The sequence below is a fragment of the Oryzias melastigma genome, linkage group LG16, assembly GCF_002922805.2.
Source record: "Oryzias melastigma strain HK-1 linkage group LG16, ASM292280v2, whole genome shotgun sequence".
NCBI classification, from domain to species: domain Eukaryota; kingdom Metazoa; phylum Chordata; class Actinopteri; order Beloniformes; family Adrianichthyidae; genus Oryzias; species Oryzias melastigma.
In genome coordinates, this window is record NC_050527.1 from 23,793,165 (window position 1) to 23,810,402 (window position 17,238).

The window sequence follows — 17,238 nt, forward strand, 5'->3', positions numbered from 1 at the left end:
ATCGCCCACTCTTTGTGTTGTTTACCACCGAATCCCAACTTTCAGATGTCATCAGGATGGTGTCTCGTATGCTGAGCATCCTCATAAGTCCTCAAAGATTTCATTTAGATCATTTCCTCAGTGGTACAATTTCCTCTGGCTTTAGACTATTCTTGTTTTCTCTAGGTTCAAGCTGACCCAGATAGCGGTAGATACTTCAGCCGGGCCCTACAAGAACCACACGGTGGTGTTCCTGGGTTCAGATAACGGCCATGTGCTGAAGATCCTGGCCAGCACTGAGGGAGCCAACGCTTCGTTCAGCACCCAGCTGCTGGAGGACGTGGACGTCTACAACCCCAACAAGTCAGAGAACCGCTCCGTATTTGTTCTCCCTCTTTCTTTTCTTCATCTCGTTACTTTTTTGGGTTCTGGCCCCTCAAACTCTTGTTTTCTGGAACCCCATAAAGCAGGACAAACAGCTTCCTCTGCTCTGGTGTTGTTTTCTGCCTTCACAGTTTGCTCAGCCTGCATGAAGCTGGACTCACATGCAGCCATCTGGATCATTTCAAGCTTCTGCCAGTCTGCTGCTTAAAAATGAAAGGACGTTCCAGGCGGTGCAGCGGTGAAACTCTGTTTTCTTTTCTCCTCCCAGATGCAACGTTCACGGAGAGGACAGGAGGGTTCTGGGGCTCGAGCTGGACCGCGATCACCACGCGCTGTTCGTGGCGTTCTCCAGCTGCGTCATCCGCGTTCCTCTCAGTCGCTGCTCCGAGTACGGAAACTGCAAAAAGTGAGAATTTAAACCATACTTCACATCCACTCTGCTCGGTTTCTAGTCTCCATCAGATTCCAGAGTGTATTTGACTTTACAACTGGAAATTTGTGGGGTTTTGAACCGAAGCATCAGAGTTTAATTAAATCTTTTTCTCATTTTTACATCATCATAGCTGCACCAGCAGCTGCTCCAGCTCCATTCTGAATCTTTTTGTTACTATTCAAAATCTATTCATCTGACAAGTTTGCTAATTGCATTATCCCTCTGAATGTTCGCAAAAATACAGAATAAAAAGTCAAATGAGCTTTTAGACTTCCCGTCTTGCAAAGCAGATTCTTTCATAAACAGACGCCCCCTCTGCTTCCAATAGGAATTACAAGCTAAAAAATCTTTATTTTTTAATAATTTGAGGTTTGATTTTTAGAAAATAATAATCTGATTGAAGATGTGCAAACATATTTTAGAATAACAGGTAAATAGTAGTAATGGAGGTAAATGAGCAGCTTGAGGCACTTTGATTTGGAAGTCTCTAAATTCCTGCAGCGGCCCAGAAAAGCTGCATGGGATTTAAGTTTTCCAGCGTTTCCACCGCAGAGAAGCGGCTGCAGCGCTGCCAGGTAATTCAGAGGAAGCGGATTCCTTTGCCAGTTTAAGGAAACTGTTCCTCTCATGCTGCCGTCACAGGCTTTTGGGAAAACAGGCTCCTGCTGTCTGATTCCAGGACCGACGTTTCCCAAAAACAGTCCCAGTAAAGTTGTTAGCGGTGTTGGCAGCTCAAGCACACGCAGAAAAGCGTTTATTTCAGATGTATTTATTTGAAATCGTTCCTCATTAACTTTACAGTGGTGTCGGGACCAGCCGGGCAGCGGCTTTGTTGTTGTTCAGAGCCGTGCGGGTCACCGTTGTCGTAACCTCGTCCGATATCTGTAGCAAACACGGCGGAGGCTCGGCTGGGAGCAGGTCTGTCTCCTCGGGCCGCTCTCTAATCCATCAGAGCCTGAGCCGGGGTTTGTGGGCCACACTCAACGTGTGAGCAAGATTTCAGCTCCAGCAGGAAAAGGGAAGAAAAAAAAGCTCAGAGTAGAACTGGACAAATCTGCTGATGTGCTGCTGTGGAGGAGCGACCAGCCTTAGAGGATGACTGGAGCGAGTTCAGCTGTGAGAGGCAGCAGCGGGATGAAGAGATGTGACTATTCAGAAAAAAAAAAACTTTTCTTTTTTTTTAATTCTTTATTTATTTCTATTTTTTTAGAAATACTTTTGTTTCAGTGTGAGTGTGTTTAGACTGAGAACAGTCAAGAACAGATACAGCCAGAATATTTATACACTTTCTCCCAAAATATGATATTCTAAGTACAACAGTCCAACTATTCCTATTTCTGAACCATTTTTATCTTAAAATCAAACTAAATAACACATTTTAAGTTAAATTTGTTTTTAATGTTTAGTACATATTTACTTTCTAACATCCTTCCTGTTGTTCAATTCATTTGTTCTGTTAGAAATCACATATATAATTCCAGTGTCCCTAAATCAAAAAGGTATATTAGCTATATATTAATATATTAAATATTAATATTAAGATTAGAACTGCATTTCTGAGTATTTCTTGACTCAAATGATGTTGGATCAGAAAACTGGATGCTAGAAAAGGCTCAGACTAATGACGCAGCTTTTGAAATGGGTGTGCCAAAGTCCCCCTCCCCCTGTGCGCACCCTCTCATGTGGGGGACATGATGAGCGTTCAACATTTGTGCTGTATTGTGATTCAGGCTCAAAACTGGACGACTGGATTGATCCAATACTGCACTGGTTATTTTTGCACTGCCAGGGTTAGCTTAAGGCTACAAGCTCACACGTGAGCGCGCAATCAGAGCTCTGAGCGACACCCAGAATATAATCTATAAAGAGCTACTGCTGCTGCTTTCGATACAATATAATATAATGATATAATATAATAAGGCTCTTTTGGATTGTGGCTAAAAACTTAATAATTAAGAGATTACTGGGATGGAAAAAATAAAGTTGGAGTGGAACTTTAACATTTTACTTAAAAAAATAAAGCGACATATTTAAATTTTCTGTTTATTCATCATTTTCTGTATAAATCTGGGTTTTATTTGTCTGTTTTTTCCTGCTGTTGTGGACCAACTTGTGATTGTATAAAACATTGATACCAGAAACAAACTCTTGTCCTTCTCATCCCACCAATGCATACGTGACGCGTCCCCGTTCTCTAAATGTTTTGGATGAAATAACAAATGAATCTCTTACATCCTGTTTATAGTCCGAGCACGGCAGAGTCTTTTCCAGGCTGCTGCTGTACTCTTTCTCCGGCTTTGGGATCTATTTTTGGGGGTTCACAAGAATGTTGCCCCCACCCAGCCCCCATTTTTTTCCCTGTCAGGCCAGAAGAAAGATTTCTTATCTCCCTCGGGGAGTGTGTGAATACCCCATAGCATGCTAGCCCCTCATTGCAGAGGCTGTTGCAGCTCTCAACATCATTTAGTCATAAATTGGATCCAGCTGATCGGCTCCGTGCCAGCACTGGTGGCCCCCCTGTTTTTTCTGAGGGTTTAAAGGGGTAGAAAATGGATCGGGCCCGTCTGGAGCTCACGGGTCGGCAACATCCCCAGATCCTTTTTGGACACTGAGGCTGCAGCACACCTCTTGTTTGGATTAAGGGCCCCATAAGCTGCACCAGCACTGGCCGGGAGGTCAGGTTTCAGCTGCCACATCCTCCTTTAACACTCCAATGAATCTGTCTCCCCCCAGATGAGATTTACTTCATCTCTCTCCGCACCGCCTCCATTTTCCCTCTCCCGGCTGGTGTTTTTCTGTCCCTCGCTGTAGCCTGTATCATTAGATTTGTTTTTATTTTCACTCGAGGCCCCGCTGCCAATATTAGGTTTCAGAAAATACTCTGGTCGGAGCTGCAGCAGGGAAGTGTATGAAATGGGAATTTTAATAAAAAATACAATAAAAGAGCAGGAGAGGCCCCAAACCCTCAAAGTGTTTTGGATCCAGAGAGTTTCAGAGCCAACAGAGATTACTGTTTTCATATGAACCGCCTGAACTCGCATCGTCTTTGAGCAGATAAATGTATATATTTTTATTTTTGAGGGTCTTCTAGGGAGATGGGGAGCAGGATATTTGTAATCCAAGCAGGGGAGTGTGAAGTAAAATGATTTGCAATGCATGAACTTGTGGGTTCCCTTTCTGCACCTTCAGACAAATGTTCACGTCTGCTTTAGCTTTGAAGGTGAAAAATAGCTTCTTTTTTAGAGCAGTCGCCCACGCAGCTTCTGCTCCGATCAGACGGCGGCGGGCAGATGTGGAAATGCAGCTGCGTGCAGTCTGCATCTGTGTGCTAACCCAGTGGAGCTGAATCTGATCCAGTCTGGGTTTGTTTAGATTCAATCCAGAGTTTTCTCTGAGGCTGCGTCGGTCCAGTTCATGACCACAGAGAGGAATTAGCCTCCAAATCAAGTCAGCTCAGTCTCCTCCGACTAAATAAATGTGTCTGTGAATAACAAACACACTGAAATAAGTTTTAACGTTTACAAATTAAAACTATCTAACTACCTTTATGCAGAAACCTGGTTATTAACATAAAGAATGGAGGTTTTCTTTGCTATTTCACACATTTTCATGTTCAACTAAAGATTTAATTTAATTACTTTTGTTTTTCTGACCACAATCCTGAAACTCCAGAAATAACAAAATGTTATAGACTACAAAAAGAAACGGAAGCCCTGATTACAGGTTAGATGTTAATATGAATTACTGAAGTCTTTATTAAAATTGTATTTTTGTACTTTGACTACAGAAATCAAAATAATCCAATAAAAACATGTACTTTAGCTTTAGTTGAGATGATGTTAGCAGTTGACTGAAGCAGAAATAAAACTTTCGTTTTTGTTCCATTTTTTTAATGGAGTCCATAAAGAAAATATATCTTTAAATTGTATTTCTGAGTACTTTTTGTTCAAATCATTGTGAATCAGGAGCAGACGAAAAAAGCATTTGAAAAACACTTGTAGCTGTTGTGTTTTTTTTATTATTATTTTGGTTAAAATCACCCATCCTTCCATTCCATCTGAACATGAGTCCAACCAAAAAACTGCCTTCACTCTCTCCGTTACTCATGTTCCTCAGCACTCTTGTCACTTTATACATAATCTATTATCCATGGCCACTTTATGATTCAACCCATCATACCTTGTTCATTCTTATTGTGTTTGTGCTTCCTATTGTAAATATTAGATACTGTTTTTATTGTTATTATTATTGCCGTTTGCACTTTAGATTGGGAGGAAGAACATTTTATCTGTGCTCTATATCGTGTAAACAGCATATTTGATAAGTAAAGCTGACTTGACGGTATCTTCATCCTTAAAAGAACATTAATAAGAATAATTTTATAATAAATCAAAGACAACTGGAGGGAACTTTGGTGTAACAGAAAAACTAGCATTAGCCGTTAGCAATTTTTTTGTATTGGCGGTTAAGAATGTGATTTTTTTTTTTTTTTTTTTTTGAAAAGTTGCTGGATTGGTATTAATTTGGGGTTGGAATTCTGCAAATTTTTGTAGTATAGTAATGTAAGACAGTAGTTGTGTCATTACTCGGAGCATCTGGTTTTCTGAATCGACGCGGTTCAAATTAAATACTAAGAAACACAGTTTTAATCATAAATTCTTTTCTATAAGTCCTCTACTATGAGAAAAATGTAACCAGAACATTTTAAAGGTGTCTGTTACCTTTAGTCATAGCAGGGTATTATTTATCGGATCCATAGTTAGGAACTTCACTCATACATCTAAGTTGTGTTTTATCACCTGATGAGGATTTTCTTAAGTTCTTTTTCAAAGGTTTTTTTAGAGTCTGGCTCCACAGATGGTCCTTTGTAGCGAAACATTTGGTACATCAAGGCCTCATCATGTGTGAAGCTGCTTTTTTCTGTAAAAAACACAAAATTACAAGAAAAAAATTAGTTAAAGGTGTTTAAGAAAGTTACTTTAAAGCTTCATCTCCATGATTTACAAGCAAACAGGAATTTAAAGCTCTTTCATTTTGCACCTCTAGCCCCATCTCATGAGAGATTTTAGCATCGATAAAAGTTTGTAATCTGATAATATCCCAAAGTTTATTTGAATGTTGAGCTAAAATATCAAAGTAAACATATATTTAGTTAACTCACTAGTATAGAGTCTTAACCATATTTTTTATACCTAATTTATTTTAGACCTATTTGAAAAATTAAGATATTTTTACCAGGAACATCACATCAACTGACGTACTTTCTGCTGAATCATCGTTTGGTTATTTCAAGGATTTTGGCTCTTTAAAAAGTGAAAGTTCAGAAGACCCTGCAACAATGTCACAAATGACAACTTTAAAGAACAAATGCAGTGTTATGTGTCTAGAAACAATTCTTCTGTTAAAGAGAAAACAGAAAATGTTAATAATTATTAAATCAGCACCTCAGTATGCAGCCATGGCGAAGTCTTTTCAGCCTCTGAGCACTAAAGTCTTGAATCTGTAAACCGGCAGATCTATAATAATAATAAGACAGAGCCTGACAGTCTTTAGATTTTATTTTTTGAAGACATTTGGGAAAAACGAAATGCAAGCTCAACACTTTTTTCCTTATCAAAGCCTGCAGTTGCACTTGCAGCCGCGCTAAGTTTAGAATGATCCTTTTAAAACATTATTTCTAAGGTGAGATTGCTGGAGGGAATAAATTCTGTAAGAAGTTTGTCAGGAATAAATAATTCTATGAGCTTTGCTCGATTTGAAATGCATCCTTAAAATCAGACTGCGAGTGCATTTTTTACAATAGATTCTCTTCATGCATTACTCCAATAAACACATTATTTTATTTAGAGTTTCAGTCAAAATTGATACTTTATAAGTGTTTGAAATGTTATTAGTGCACAAAATTATCGGGACTCATTAGAGGTGACATTATAAACCTTCTTGAACTTATATAAATATCCTTTATAACAATGCAGCTTTTTTTAGTGCCATCAAAAAAAAAACGTTGAATCTTCTTTAGATTCTACAGAGCGTGATGTTGTGTTGCTGCTGTAACCTTCATAAATGAATTTGATGTCACAGTTACACCACAGACCTCCTCCATGGTAACCGTGCTCGTGTATTTCTGCTCTTCCAGGACATTCAGCGTCATGTTCTGCAAACAAACATGCTGTTTGTTTTGGCGGGATGTGATTTTGGTTTCAATTATTGATCGACCCGAGAAGCTTGTCTGTTAAAAGAAGGAAAGTTAAAAGGTCTTCTGATGGGAAAATGAAACACGGTGTTTATTTTGTTAGAACAACAGCGAAACTCTCGGTTATTAAATCAGTTTTTCTCAGAACCGGGTCAAAGTGACCCCGACTGCTGCTGGTGCCTCAGTCTCCTGGAAGCTCTGTCTCGCTGCAGTCACAACAACTGGATGTCATTGCAGTTAAAATAAATGACCTGCACTTCTGTACAACAAATAATGGTGAACCTTGATGACAGCTGACGATGCAGCAAAGTAAAATCTTGAAGAGCCGCTCCGATCATCTGTTAGCGGTTTTAAAAGAATTCCTGGTGGTTTTTTAATTATGACTTGTTTTTCCCTTTTGCTTTTCAGGACTTAGTTTATTCATTTCCTTTATTTAATAAACGGTGTCCCTCTTTCTCACTGGTGGACACTTTTTGTTATAGTCCAATTTTGATTTTTCCACTAGACTTGAGCCAGGTCTTCCCATTGGGGCCGTGACGTGAGTCTGGCTCAAAACCTTTTGACTGGATAGCTCCGATTTTGCTTAACATTTTTAACATTTAACATTGCAAATGTTAGGTTGAGGGTGTAAGGGGCTGTAAGCTAGAGGTAGAGGGTGCAACCAAATGCATGATGGGAAATGGAGATATGTTTAGGTAAGGTCCCACCCACAACTGAATTTTTGAGGAACTCCTGCCACTCTGCAGAAACTATGTCCCACACAGAATTTTTTTAAATTTAGCCTAAAAACGACATAATCATAATAATTAAAAAAAAAAAAACATTCTGAAAATTCGTAAGAGCTCAGAAGATGTTTGAGTGGGACTTTAAGTCCAACAGTGAAGGACACCAGTTGAGTGTTTTCTCTTAGATGCAGCTGCAGGTTCAGCTATAGGAAGAATCTCTGCTCTGACGCTGATTCGCTCTCAGTGGGATTTTCCAAACTAAATCATTTCAAAATAGGTCACAGGATCCTCATTAAAAGCTATCTAAGCTCGATCCTCCACTGCTTTGAGGTCTGGGTTTGGCAAAGACTGACGCAAAGGTTTTTTTGTTATTATTGTTTGTTGCCCTTCTGTAGTGATTGTGTGCTTCACGCTCATTATGTCGTGGCTGCTGGGTGAACACCACAACCTTGCAAAAATGTTGTCTCCTGCAGCCGTCAGACTCCCACCCAATGTCGCTCCGCTGTTGCACGGGGATGTGGGAAGGGCGTGAGATTAGTGTAACCCAACTGAGGGGGACGAATTAAAATGCATGTAGTTCAACGCAGCAGAGGCGTTGAATGCCAAACACAGATAGAGTTTAATCAAGAACACAGACGTGGGTTTCAGAAAAACACCGTCATTCTGCAGGGAATTTGCTTTATAGGCTATTGATGGTGGTTAATGTTGACCAGCTTAAGGATGGAAGTAAACAAGTCGTCACGTTATTCAGTGAATCACAAGCTGACAGTAAATGGGATCAGGTGATCGGACTATCTGCTGACTGCACACATGAGACCAGCGCTAAAGCCGGCTCCAGCCCCACAGAGACAGAGAGGGTTTTCATGGACCTCGACGTGAGCGCTGACGGACCGAGCAGTGAGTCAGCACTTCTGAAGCAGAAAAATAAGAAGGCAATTTCTTAACAGTTTGTGTGATTCTTTTATTGAAAAGCGTAGATAAACAGCAGCTCGACAACGTCTGCTTCGCCTTTGAATCTTCAAAGCCGGAGGCTGTTTGTGTTCACAAAGAAGCGTCTCCCATCGTAGATTAAACAGGAGTCCAAGCCTTAAAGCGAGTTCAGAAACTTCTCCACCGACTTCTGAGCACGAAAAACAAATGTGATAATGATCCATCCGACCAAAGACTCCAAGAGGTGGATTTAGAACTCTAGAAACAACAAGAACGATCGAGTCATGAATCGTTGTTTGCCTTAAGAAACTTCAGAATCATGAGTTCTTTGTGTTTATAGATTTCTGTTAATAAACAAAACTAGAAGAAGCATGTCATCAATTTGTCCATTTTTACTACAGTTGTTTATATTAATGTTTTTTTTCTGAACTAATATTGTTACCTCAAGTCTATTTGAGATTAATGGCAGACACATGACTCGCCTTTTATCAGTCAGCAGGACTGCAGGACGGCCTGAGTCACGTCTGCAGGACTGGAAGTCAAAAATAAAAGAAAATCAAAATAGACACTCAAACCAAATTTAGGTTTGACTAACCACTCTGAACTGTAAATGGGATTCTCTATCAGAATAAAAAGATAAATTCACTGAATTTGCATCTTTTCTGCTGATTGGAGGTTGCGACAAACACGACTCATCACTGCTGCATTTTGTGTCACACAGTTGCTGAACACTTCTGTGTTGTGATCATTTTTATTTGGGATTTTGTTTGTTGTAGACATTTCTAGGCCTCCTTAAAATCCTTAAATGATATTTAAAGACCCACTTCGATGATAATTCACATGAGGGAGACATATAGATACAATCTTAAGCTTAAAATTGCATTTCTGAGTATTTCTCTATTTGAACTGTTGTAATCAGGAGCACAAAAAAATGCATTTTGAAGAATATTGTAGTTGTGACATTGAAAATACAGTGGGCGGAGCAAAAGCTCCCTGCTTTGCTCTAATCTGTAGTGAGGAGAGGAAGGGGGGGTGGGGTTGCTCCATGCCAAAAGTCTCGCCCACAATGAACTTCTACTTAAAGAAACCAAACCCTAAATCAACTTTTTTTGTCTGTTGACTTCTATAAATGGAGCTTTAAAAGTGCTGTCTGTTGGTCATTGACACATTAAAATAAACTTGTTTAATTCTTAAAAATATAGTCAAAAACTGTCTGTGTGCTGCCCCCTTCAGGTTGAAACGAAGTATTACAGATGAATTTTGTGATTGGTCAAATCATTACAGTTCCTCATCATTTCAGAAATCCCACGTCATGATCTGTAGCTCCAGTAATGATAACAGTCCTTGTTTCCCAGCCCCGCCCCCTCTGACTGGATTTTCCCATTTTGCTTGTGGGCGGAGTCAGCCTCCAATTTCCCTGTTTGGTTACACTTTAATTACTGTTGCTCTGCAGAAACTATCTCCAAGAAAGTGACACAGATTTTTAAATTTGGGTTGAAAATGGGATAATCATAATTACAAGACCACTGTAAAGGCTTGTACAAAAGATCAATAGGTGATCGTGATCTGGCTTGAAGGTCCTGGCTCAAATCCCTGTTGGGTTCTCTCTGTGTTGGGTGTCCATGTTCTCACTCAGTATTGACTAGAAATATGCTTCATATTTCAATCACTAACATTAAGACATCTCTTCAGTGATTCTCTGCGATGAACGGGTAGCTGGGATAGGCTCCAGCAACCTCTGCAACGACCAAAACAGGATTAGAAAATGGATGGATAGTTATTAGGGAGACTTTTCCAATCACAAGAAGGACTTTTTTGGCTTTGGGAGCTTTTATTCTTGGTATTTTTATCTTCAATGTTTAAGTTGATTAGAAAGAGGATTTTTCATGCAGCGTTTTAGTTGATTGCTGCTGTGTAATACATTCTAAATGTTTCTGTTTAACTTCAAGTGAAAGACAGAGTAAAAATTTGATTTGTTTTGTTTTTTAAATTTGAAAGATATTTTTATTCTGTAAAAGATTTTGTGTTACCAACAAGTGCTTTATAAATAAAGTTTGATTTGGTTTGTTTCCGGAGCTTTAAAGTTTTGGTTTAGGTGCCGTCTTATTACCCAGCATCCTCTGGGCTTTGTGTTCTGTTCCATTTGTTTCCCCATCACAGAGTTTCTGTGTTTCTGTCTCACAGGAGCTGTTTGTCTTCTCGGGATCCTTACTGCGTTTGGCTGAAGTCCGGCAGCTGTGTCACCGTTTCACCTGGTTTCAGGTACGTTTCACACTTTTTTTCGAATATCTCATCTCTAAATGAAGGAGTAACATGACAGTCATTGGTCAGAGTTGGCCCTGAAAGCAGCTTTCTGGTTTGGTCTGGGTTTCAGGAGTCAGATTTTATGTAGAAAAATGTTATTTAACTTTGTTCCAAAATGTTTTTTTTTTCCAGTAGATTCAAATATTTTGTCATTTTTAAAATTCTAATTCTTAAAACAAATACAGATCTATGTTTTGTAAATGCACTTGCAGATTTTCAACACCTCTGACATTTGGATTTATATACTTTCACTTGCTCACCTTCAAAAATGTAGGAAAAAGAAAAACATTTTACATCGTGGTGAGCCCAAAACATTTTTCAAAGTTCAGTTTCTAAGTTTCTATGAATAGATTTTAAACTAAATAAACTGATATGTAAAAATATTAAGCTTGAATAAATAAAACTGACACAAAAAGTTGTATTTACTTCAAAACAGACGTTCAAAGACTCAGACTCGAGGACTACTTATAAGTCTTTTTGCTTTACCTTTTTAAGGTTTTTTTTCGGGATAAAAAACAAAATACTAAAAACAAAATGACATTTTTTTGTTCAGACCTTCCTTTGTGGGTCATTGATCTGGTCCAGAGGACACATCTCCATCTGAGAACGTCTTGACCTCCAGAAGTTGTTAGAAACAAATGAAGTGACTGAGTCTGTTGTTCCATTGAAGAGTTTCACTGTAAACTTTATAAAGAATGACTCCATTAAAAAAAAAAAGAAAAGATAACCTCCCTTTTAAATATTTGCTTTGTCTTTAGTCACTCTAACATGTTATATTTTTTGGATAATTAGTCTTTTTTGTGTGTTATATAAAGATTTCTTCATTGATTCAGTATAAATTGATTTACTCAATAATCAGTTTATATGTCTTTAACAAAAATTTAAGGAAATACAAATACTTTTTTAAGGATCTTTATTGCCATTTCACGACAAAGTAACATTAAATGTGTTGCTGGAGCCTATCCCATTGGTCTGGGACTAGCCAATTACAGAACAATAAATATTCTAAGAAATATGATTAAACTACAAATATGCAAACTAGTAAACTAATTGTATTTATTTAAACTCTTCGTAGACTAATATTGAATGACATGGTGGTCCATGGTCATCAGATTTAGGTCGGGGGGGTCCTCTAATTCCGCCTTTCACCATTCCAGTGTACTAATTAACGTGTAAATTACATTAATAAAGAGTAAAGTTGAATATTTTGCTTTGTATTTATTGTCAGTCAAAATAAAAAAAGATAAATCAGATTTATGATCAAGTTTGATGTAAAATTGATGATTTAAAAAAGACTCTAGGTCAAAGGTCAGTGGTCTTTTAACCACAAACCATTGCTCCATTCTGAAATCTGCTCTGGAGTTTCTGCTCTTTTATAAAAGCAGTTCAGTTGGTGAAATCTCCAACTTTCAGTCCCTGGTGTTGCTGCAGTCACTTTGTGCCTGACATGATTTATAGGCTTTAATAATGAAGCAGCCATGATCAAAAGTCTGCAGATTTGCCTTTCTATCAAAGAGTCCAGCAGGAGGTTTCAGCTGCTAATTCCTCTTTGGACCAAGTGTTGGTAATTGCTGAGATCAGTCACGGTGCTGTTAGTGGTTTGTGTTGAAGCACTTGAGTGGGCCCGGCTAAATAAAGACATTATTAGTTTAGAACACTGAGGTCTCTGAAGACCGATTTGTAGCTTAGTCAATAACAGGAAGCCAAGCAAAATAAGACATTTTCATATCTCCATTAAATTCTGAAGCGACGCTCGTCTGATCCGCCAGGACGCCGCACTCTTCATAATCAATAGCTAATCTGGGTTTTTAGTTTGGAACAACATGAGGAGACGTCTCCTATCAGCAGGGTTCGTGTTTTAGGAACATCTTTTCTTTTCATGTTGGTGTTTTAATGGGGAACCTCTGTCATTTATTGGAACGTATGGGGTCAAATCAGGATCAGCTTAAAATGAGCCAAAAAACAGATTGAAAACTTGAAAAATATATTGTAACTGAATAAAAAATTGAAACTTTGAAACCTGAAAAAAAGAATTGAAAAGAAAAAAAAAGAAAATTTGAAAAAAAAAATGGTGAAAACTTGAAATAAGAAAACTATAAATTAAAAAAATATTGATTGAAAACAAATTATCTTTTTGTAACAGCTGCTGTTTTGAATTTTTCTATGCTTGAATCTTCACTTCCAGTCCTCAGTTTTCAGTTTCAATTCTCTTTTCCAGTTTTCACTGCTGAGCTGAGCCTAATTTCACATGGGGCGGGGCTTTGAGCTCATTGGCTCGTTCAAGTGGTGTCTGGAATACATTTTTTAATTTCCTCGAGCGGAGAGATACAGATCCCTTTAATTTTTTTTTTTTCGGTGCAGTTTTGCATTCTATTTTTATTCTTTCTCTTTACTCAATGCACTGTGTTCTGTGTCCTGATTGGCTGCTGATCATGTCAATCCGTCTCTTCCATCCTGTTTCTTTTGTACAGAGATGTTAACTCTGCGGCACCAGCGTGCCAGAGTTACTTACATTTTCAATCTTGGTTTTCATTCTATAATCCTGAACTTATTTTTTTACAGAAGTTTGAACTTTGAGAGCTTAAACAAGAGAGAATAGTGTGAAAATGTATGAAAGTGTAAAAAATGTTTAGTGATAGCCTTAAAACATCTGTTATCCTACTTCACAGATTCCACCTATAGAGGTACATTTATAGAACGTATCCCCTGCAATAAATGAGGTCACAATGTATTTATAATTTTTCTTTTTTCCTCCAAGTGTGCACAGTTTGGTCTATAAGCATGCATTTCATTTTGACAGTAATCTTAGCCGAATGTTGTCGTTTCCTCGGAAAAGTTTCTCTGCAGAGTTAATGTTGGCGTTTGTTGGGCTCGGGGTTTTCGTTGGCCGTTTTCCGACTGTTGCTGGATGGAGGAGTGCTTTTGAAAGGGCGCCTCAGGTCTTAATGGATTGAAGAGCTGTAATTGCTTGCGGTGTTTCTGTATGCAGCCTGTGCAGTCAGTGCATGCAGAAGGTTTTCAATTAAACTTTCCCCAGAAGATGTTTGTTTAGCTCCTACTATAACAACACGAGGAGAACCACGAGTTCTTTCATAGATTATGTTATATCACAGCTTTTACATCAGGCGCGGTTGGAACATTGAACGGCTTTAATAATAAAAAAGCCCGACTTCAAAACCAGGACCTTTGGAGAGATTTCATTAAAAACACATTTACTCGTCAGCATGGGGGTGTGGGGTTAATGATTTGGGCAGCACAACCTGCTCATCACACAGTTACCAAACTGAATAAATGCAGGTCGTGCAGTTTCTGTGTTCTACAGATACTGACTAATGCTGTTTTGACTTAGTGTTTTTTATTAGAAATGAGTTGCACGGAAAGGTTGGCCTATTAAAAATAAAACTAAAAATGAATTTATTAGTTTTCTGTTTTCGTCGACTAATCGTTGACAGCAGAAAGGCTCTCCTGCATCCGTCTTTTCTCAAAATGTGAAAGAAAGCTAAATGTGGGTTTGGATGGACAGATGGATCATGGGTAAACGGGTGGATGCAGTAAAAGGGTGGAGAAGGAGGGCAGTTAAAGGTACAATTTTCTTCTCCTGACAGTCAAGGACTCAGCGTGTCCCTGTGAGGCTGATGTACCGCCCGTACATCACGCAACGTTCTCACCTCAACATCCAGCGCTTGTAAACAGTGTGTGTGTCGCTGTGATTGTGTGTAGACGGAGCTTGTGACAGACTGACGTGCTGCTGCGTTCACCACAGACACACACAGAGTTAGGGAGTTAACACCACATCCACCGTCCACCGGCGCTCCATAGATTATTATGACGGCTGATAATTTGCAGACCTGGAATTATGGGATATCTTCTGCTCGGTCAGACAGATGGATTACTTTCCCTGCCCTCCTTGAACAGAGGCTCATGGGATTTTTTTTTATTCCTGTTTCTTTCTGCACTTTGTGCAATCAGAAATAGTTGATGTATTAAGTTTTGTTTTAGTTTTATTTTCATGCGTTATAGATTTTCAGGTGGATAAAGTTTTTTTTCTATTGCTTTTCTTTTCACAGGTGTTTTACTTGTAAAAACTGCAAAGCTTGTTTTGTTCCTTTTTTACTTTTGATTAACTGATCAAGATGGAGAGAATGATTTCTCTGGGGAAGTGCTGGCAGGTAGACGGAGCCAAAAAAGTTGAAATACTTTTTGCGTTCAATCCAAGAGGTGAATACCTAATTAAAACTGTTTCTAGGGACAACTTAATAATTAAAACCAGACTGAATGTGCAGTTCGGGCTTAAATATTTGAAAAGGCAGCTTTTGTTTTCAGGTCTGTGAAAGTTTTCTGTTTGTTTCCTGGAAATTCTGCATTTTTGTTCGGCTTTCTGGCCGGGGGTTTAGATCACTGAGCTGAGATATAAATTCAAATTTAATCTATGGGACAGAACGGCATTGGAATCTGTGCAAAACAAGAGACAGCAGCCCAAATAATGTCATGTTCAGGCTCGTGTAAGGTATCAGGTTTAAGAGTGAAAGTACAGAGAAGGTTGTCTATATTAAGAAATATATAAGGAACAAAGAATAAACTATAGGAGGAATGTTGTTTGAAGGTTAGTCTAAAGCCAAACATCTGTTTTTTATCTTCCTTTTCTAGAAAACTATGTCTGCTGCCGTGTTGTTTACAACAGTCTTCCTTCACTTCAGTTGTGTTTAGTGAACAGATCCATCTTCACAATGAAGAAACGTGTTTTTCTCGGCTTTGACTGGATTCATGAACCAGTTTGTATTGGTTTATTTACAGTTTTCTCCTACAAGACAAATGCTTCTGCGCCAGCTTTTGCTGTGACTTTCTGCTCTACCATTTCCACATTCAAAACATAAATGCTGCTTTTGAAAAAAAAAAAAAAAAAAAAAATTTTTCGTTATACACCAGGATTATAATAGCTAAAACAATTGTAAAAATTAGAAAGATATTTTAAATCCCTGAAAATGTTTACAAGTTCCTGAAAGTCTATGTAATCAACTCATCTCGTATTCATCCTGGCAAATAATAGTGAAAATAGCATTAATTATAAACCGTATTTTCCGGCACATGAGTTGCAGAAGCCAAAAATATCCCCAATAAACAAGGAAAATCAATGCATAAGTTGCTCAGGTATGTATGTCGCACTTTTGGGATAAAAGTGCCACATTTCTAAACAAATTCGCCAAGCTCGGCGTGATGCTTCTTTCACACCAAACTAGATTTACGCATCAAATCTGAGCCCGCTGTCTCTTTTGATACGCGTCAAACTCAGTGCTCAATGCTTGTCCAAAAACATGTTCATAAACTATACGCTCCTGTCGGAGTGGGAGGAGCTACGGTCACGTTTTTAGCCTAATTGCTACACTAAAGCATTGACTTTCTCCTTTACGATGTACAGAAAACTGTCCTGCATTTATGAGGCCAGATTAGTCTCATAATTCAGAAGAACACACAGTCTGTCACAATTGCACACACTCCGATTCACAAATCTAATTTTATCCAAACCTGCGATATAAATTTTGAAATGCACACTAAATGTTTCACAAGTGCACAATAAGTGTTTGCACACACATTATTGTGCATGCTTATTTATACACTTATTTTTGCATTTGTGAAACCTTTAATGTGCATTTCAAAATGTATGTTGCATGTTTGCTTGAAGATAAATCTGTTACTCGGAGGGTGTGCATTTGTGACAGACTGTGCTCATTTCTGAATTATGACACTAATCTGACCTCATACACATTAGTCAGAGGATGGAAAAAAATGAAAACAAAATAAAGTCTGGATGCAAATAAGGGAAAGAATCATGAAGCTCAGAAGGAGAATGATCAGATTCTCCTCGTTTGTTTTGGACAGTGCTTCTTCTTCTCTGTTGCTGTCAGTAGCAAATACTGATACACACATCTAGAGTGCCCTCTAGTGGTTGTCAGTGGAATATAACTGCTAAAATAAAAAAAATATGAGCCAATTGTTTTTGTTTTGTTTTTTAATTCACATTTAAGTCACATCCCAGGCGAAACTATTCAAAAACTGCAGAAGATGTCTTATATCTAGTTTGACATAAACACCCAAATGACACATTGATGACAGAAACCATAACAAGATGAGCTGTGTTCATTTGGGTTACATCTCCGTATAATTACTGATCAGTTTTGGTTCATAAATTTGCTTCATTTTGTGCAAAAGAACAGATGAATAGATATTAAATGAGAGATGAATTGAGGAGGATAAAAAAACAAAACAAAACTGAAGGGATGTGAACCTGGCTG

General features: G+C 38.3%; 1 protein-coding gene across 1 annotated transcript in view; it reads left to right on the forward strand.

Moving 5' to 3' along the window:
* The window catches only part of sema6e (sema domain, transmembrane domain (TM), and cytoplasmic domain, (semaphorin) 6E), a gene marked incomplete in the record, with an annotated part of 183,495 nt that overhangs the window by 137,012 nt on the left and 29,245 nt on the right, over positions 1-17,238 (forward strand). Inside the window, 3 exon segments of the mRNA XM_036215699.1 lie at positions 166-342; positions 632-769; positions 10,829-10,906. Coding sequence (XP_036071592.1) covers positions 166-342; positions 632-769; positions 10,829-10,906 — 393 coding nt within the window.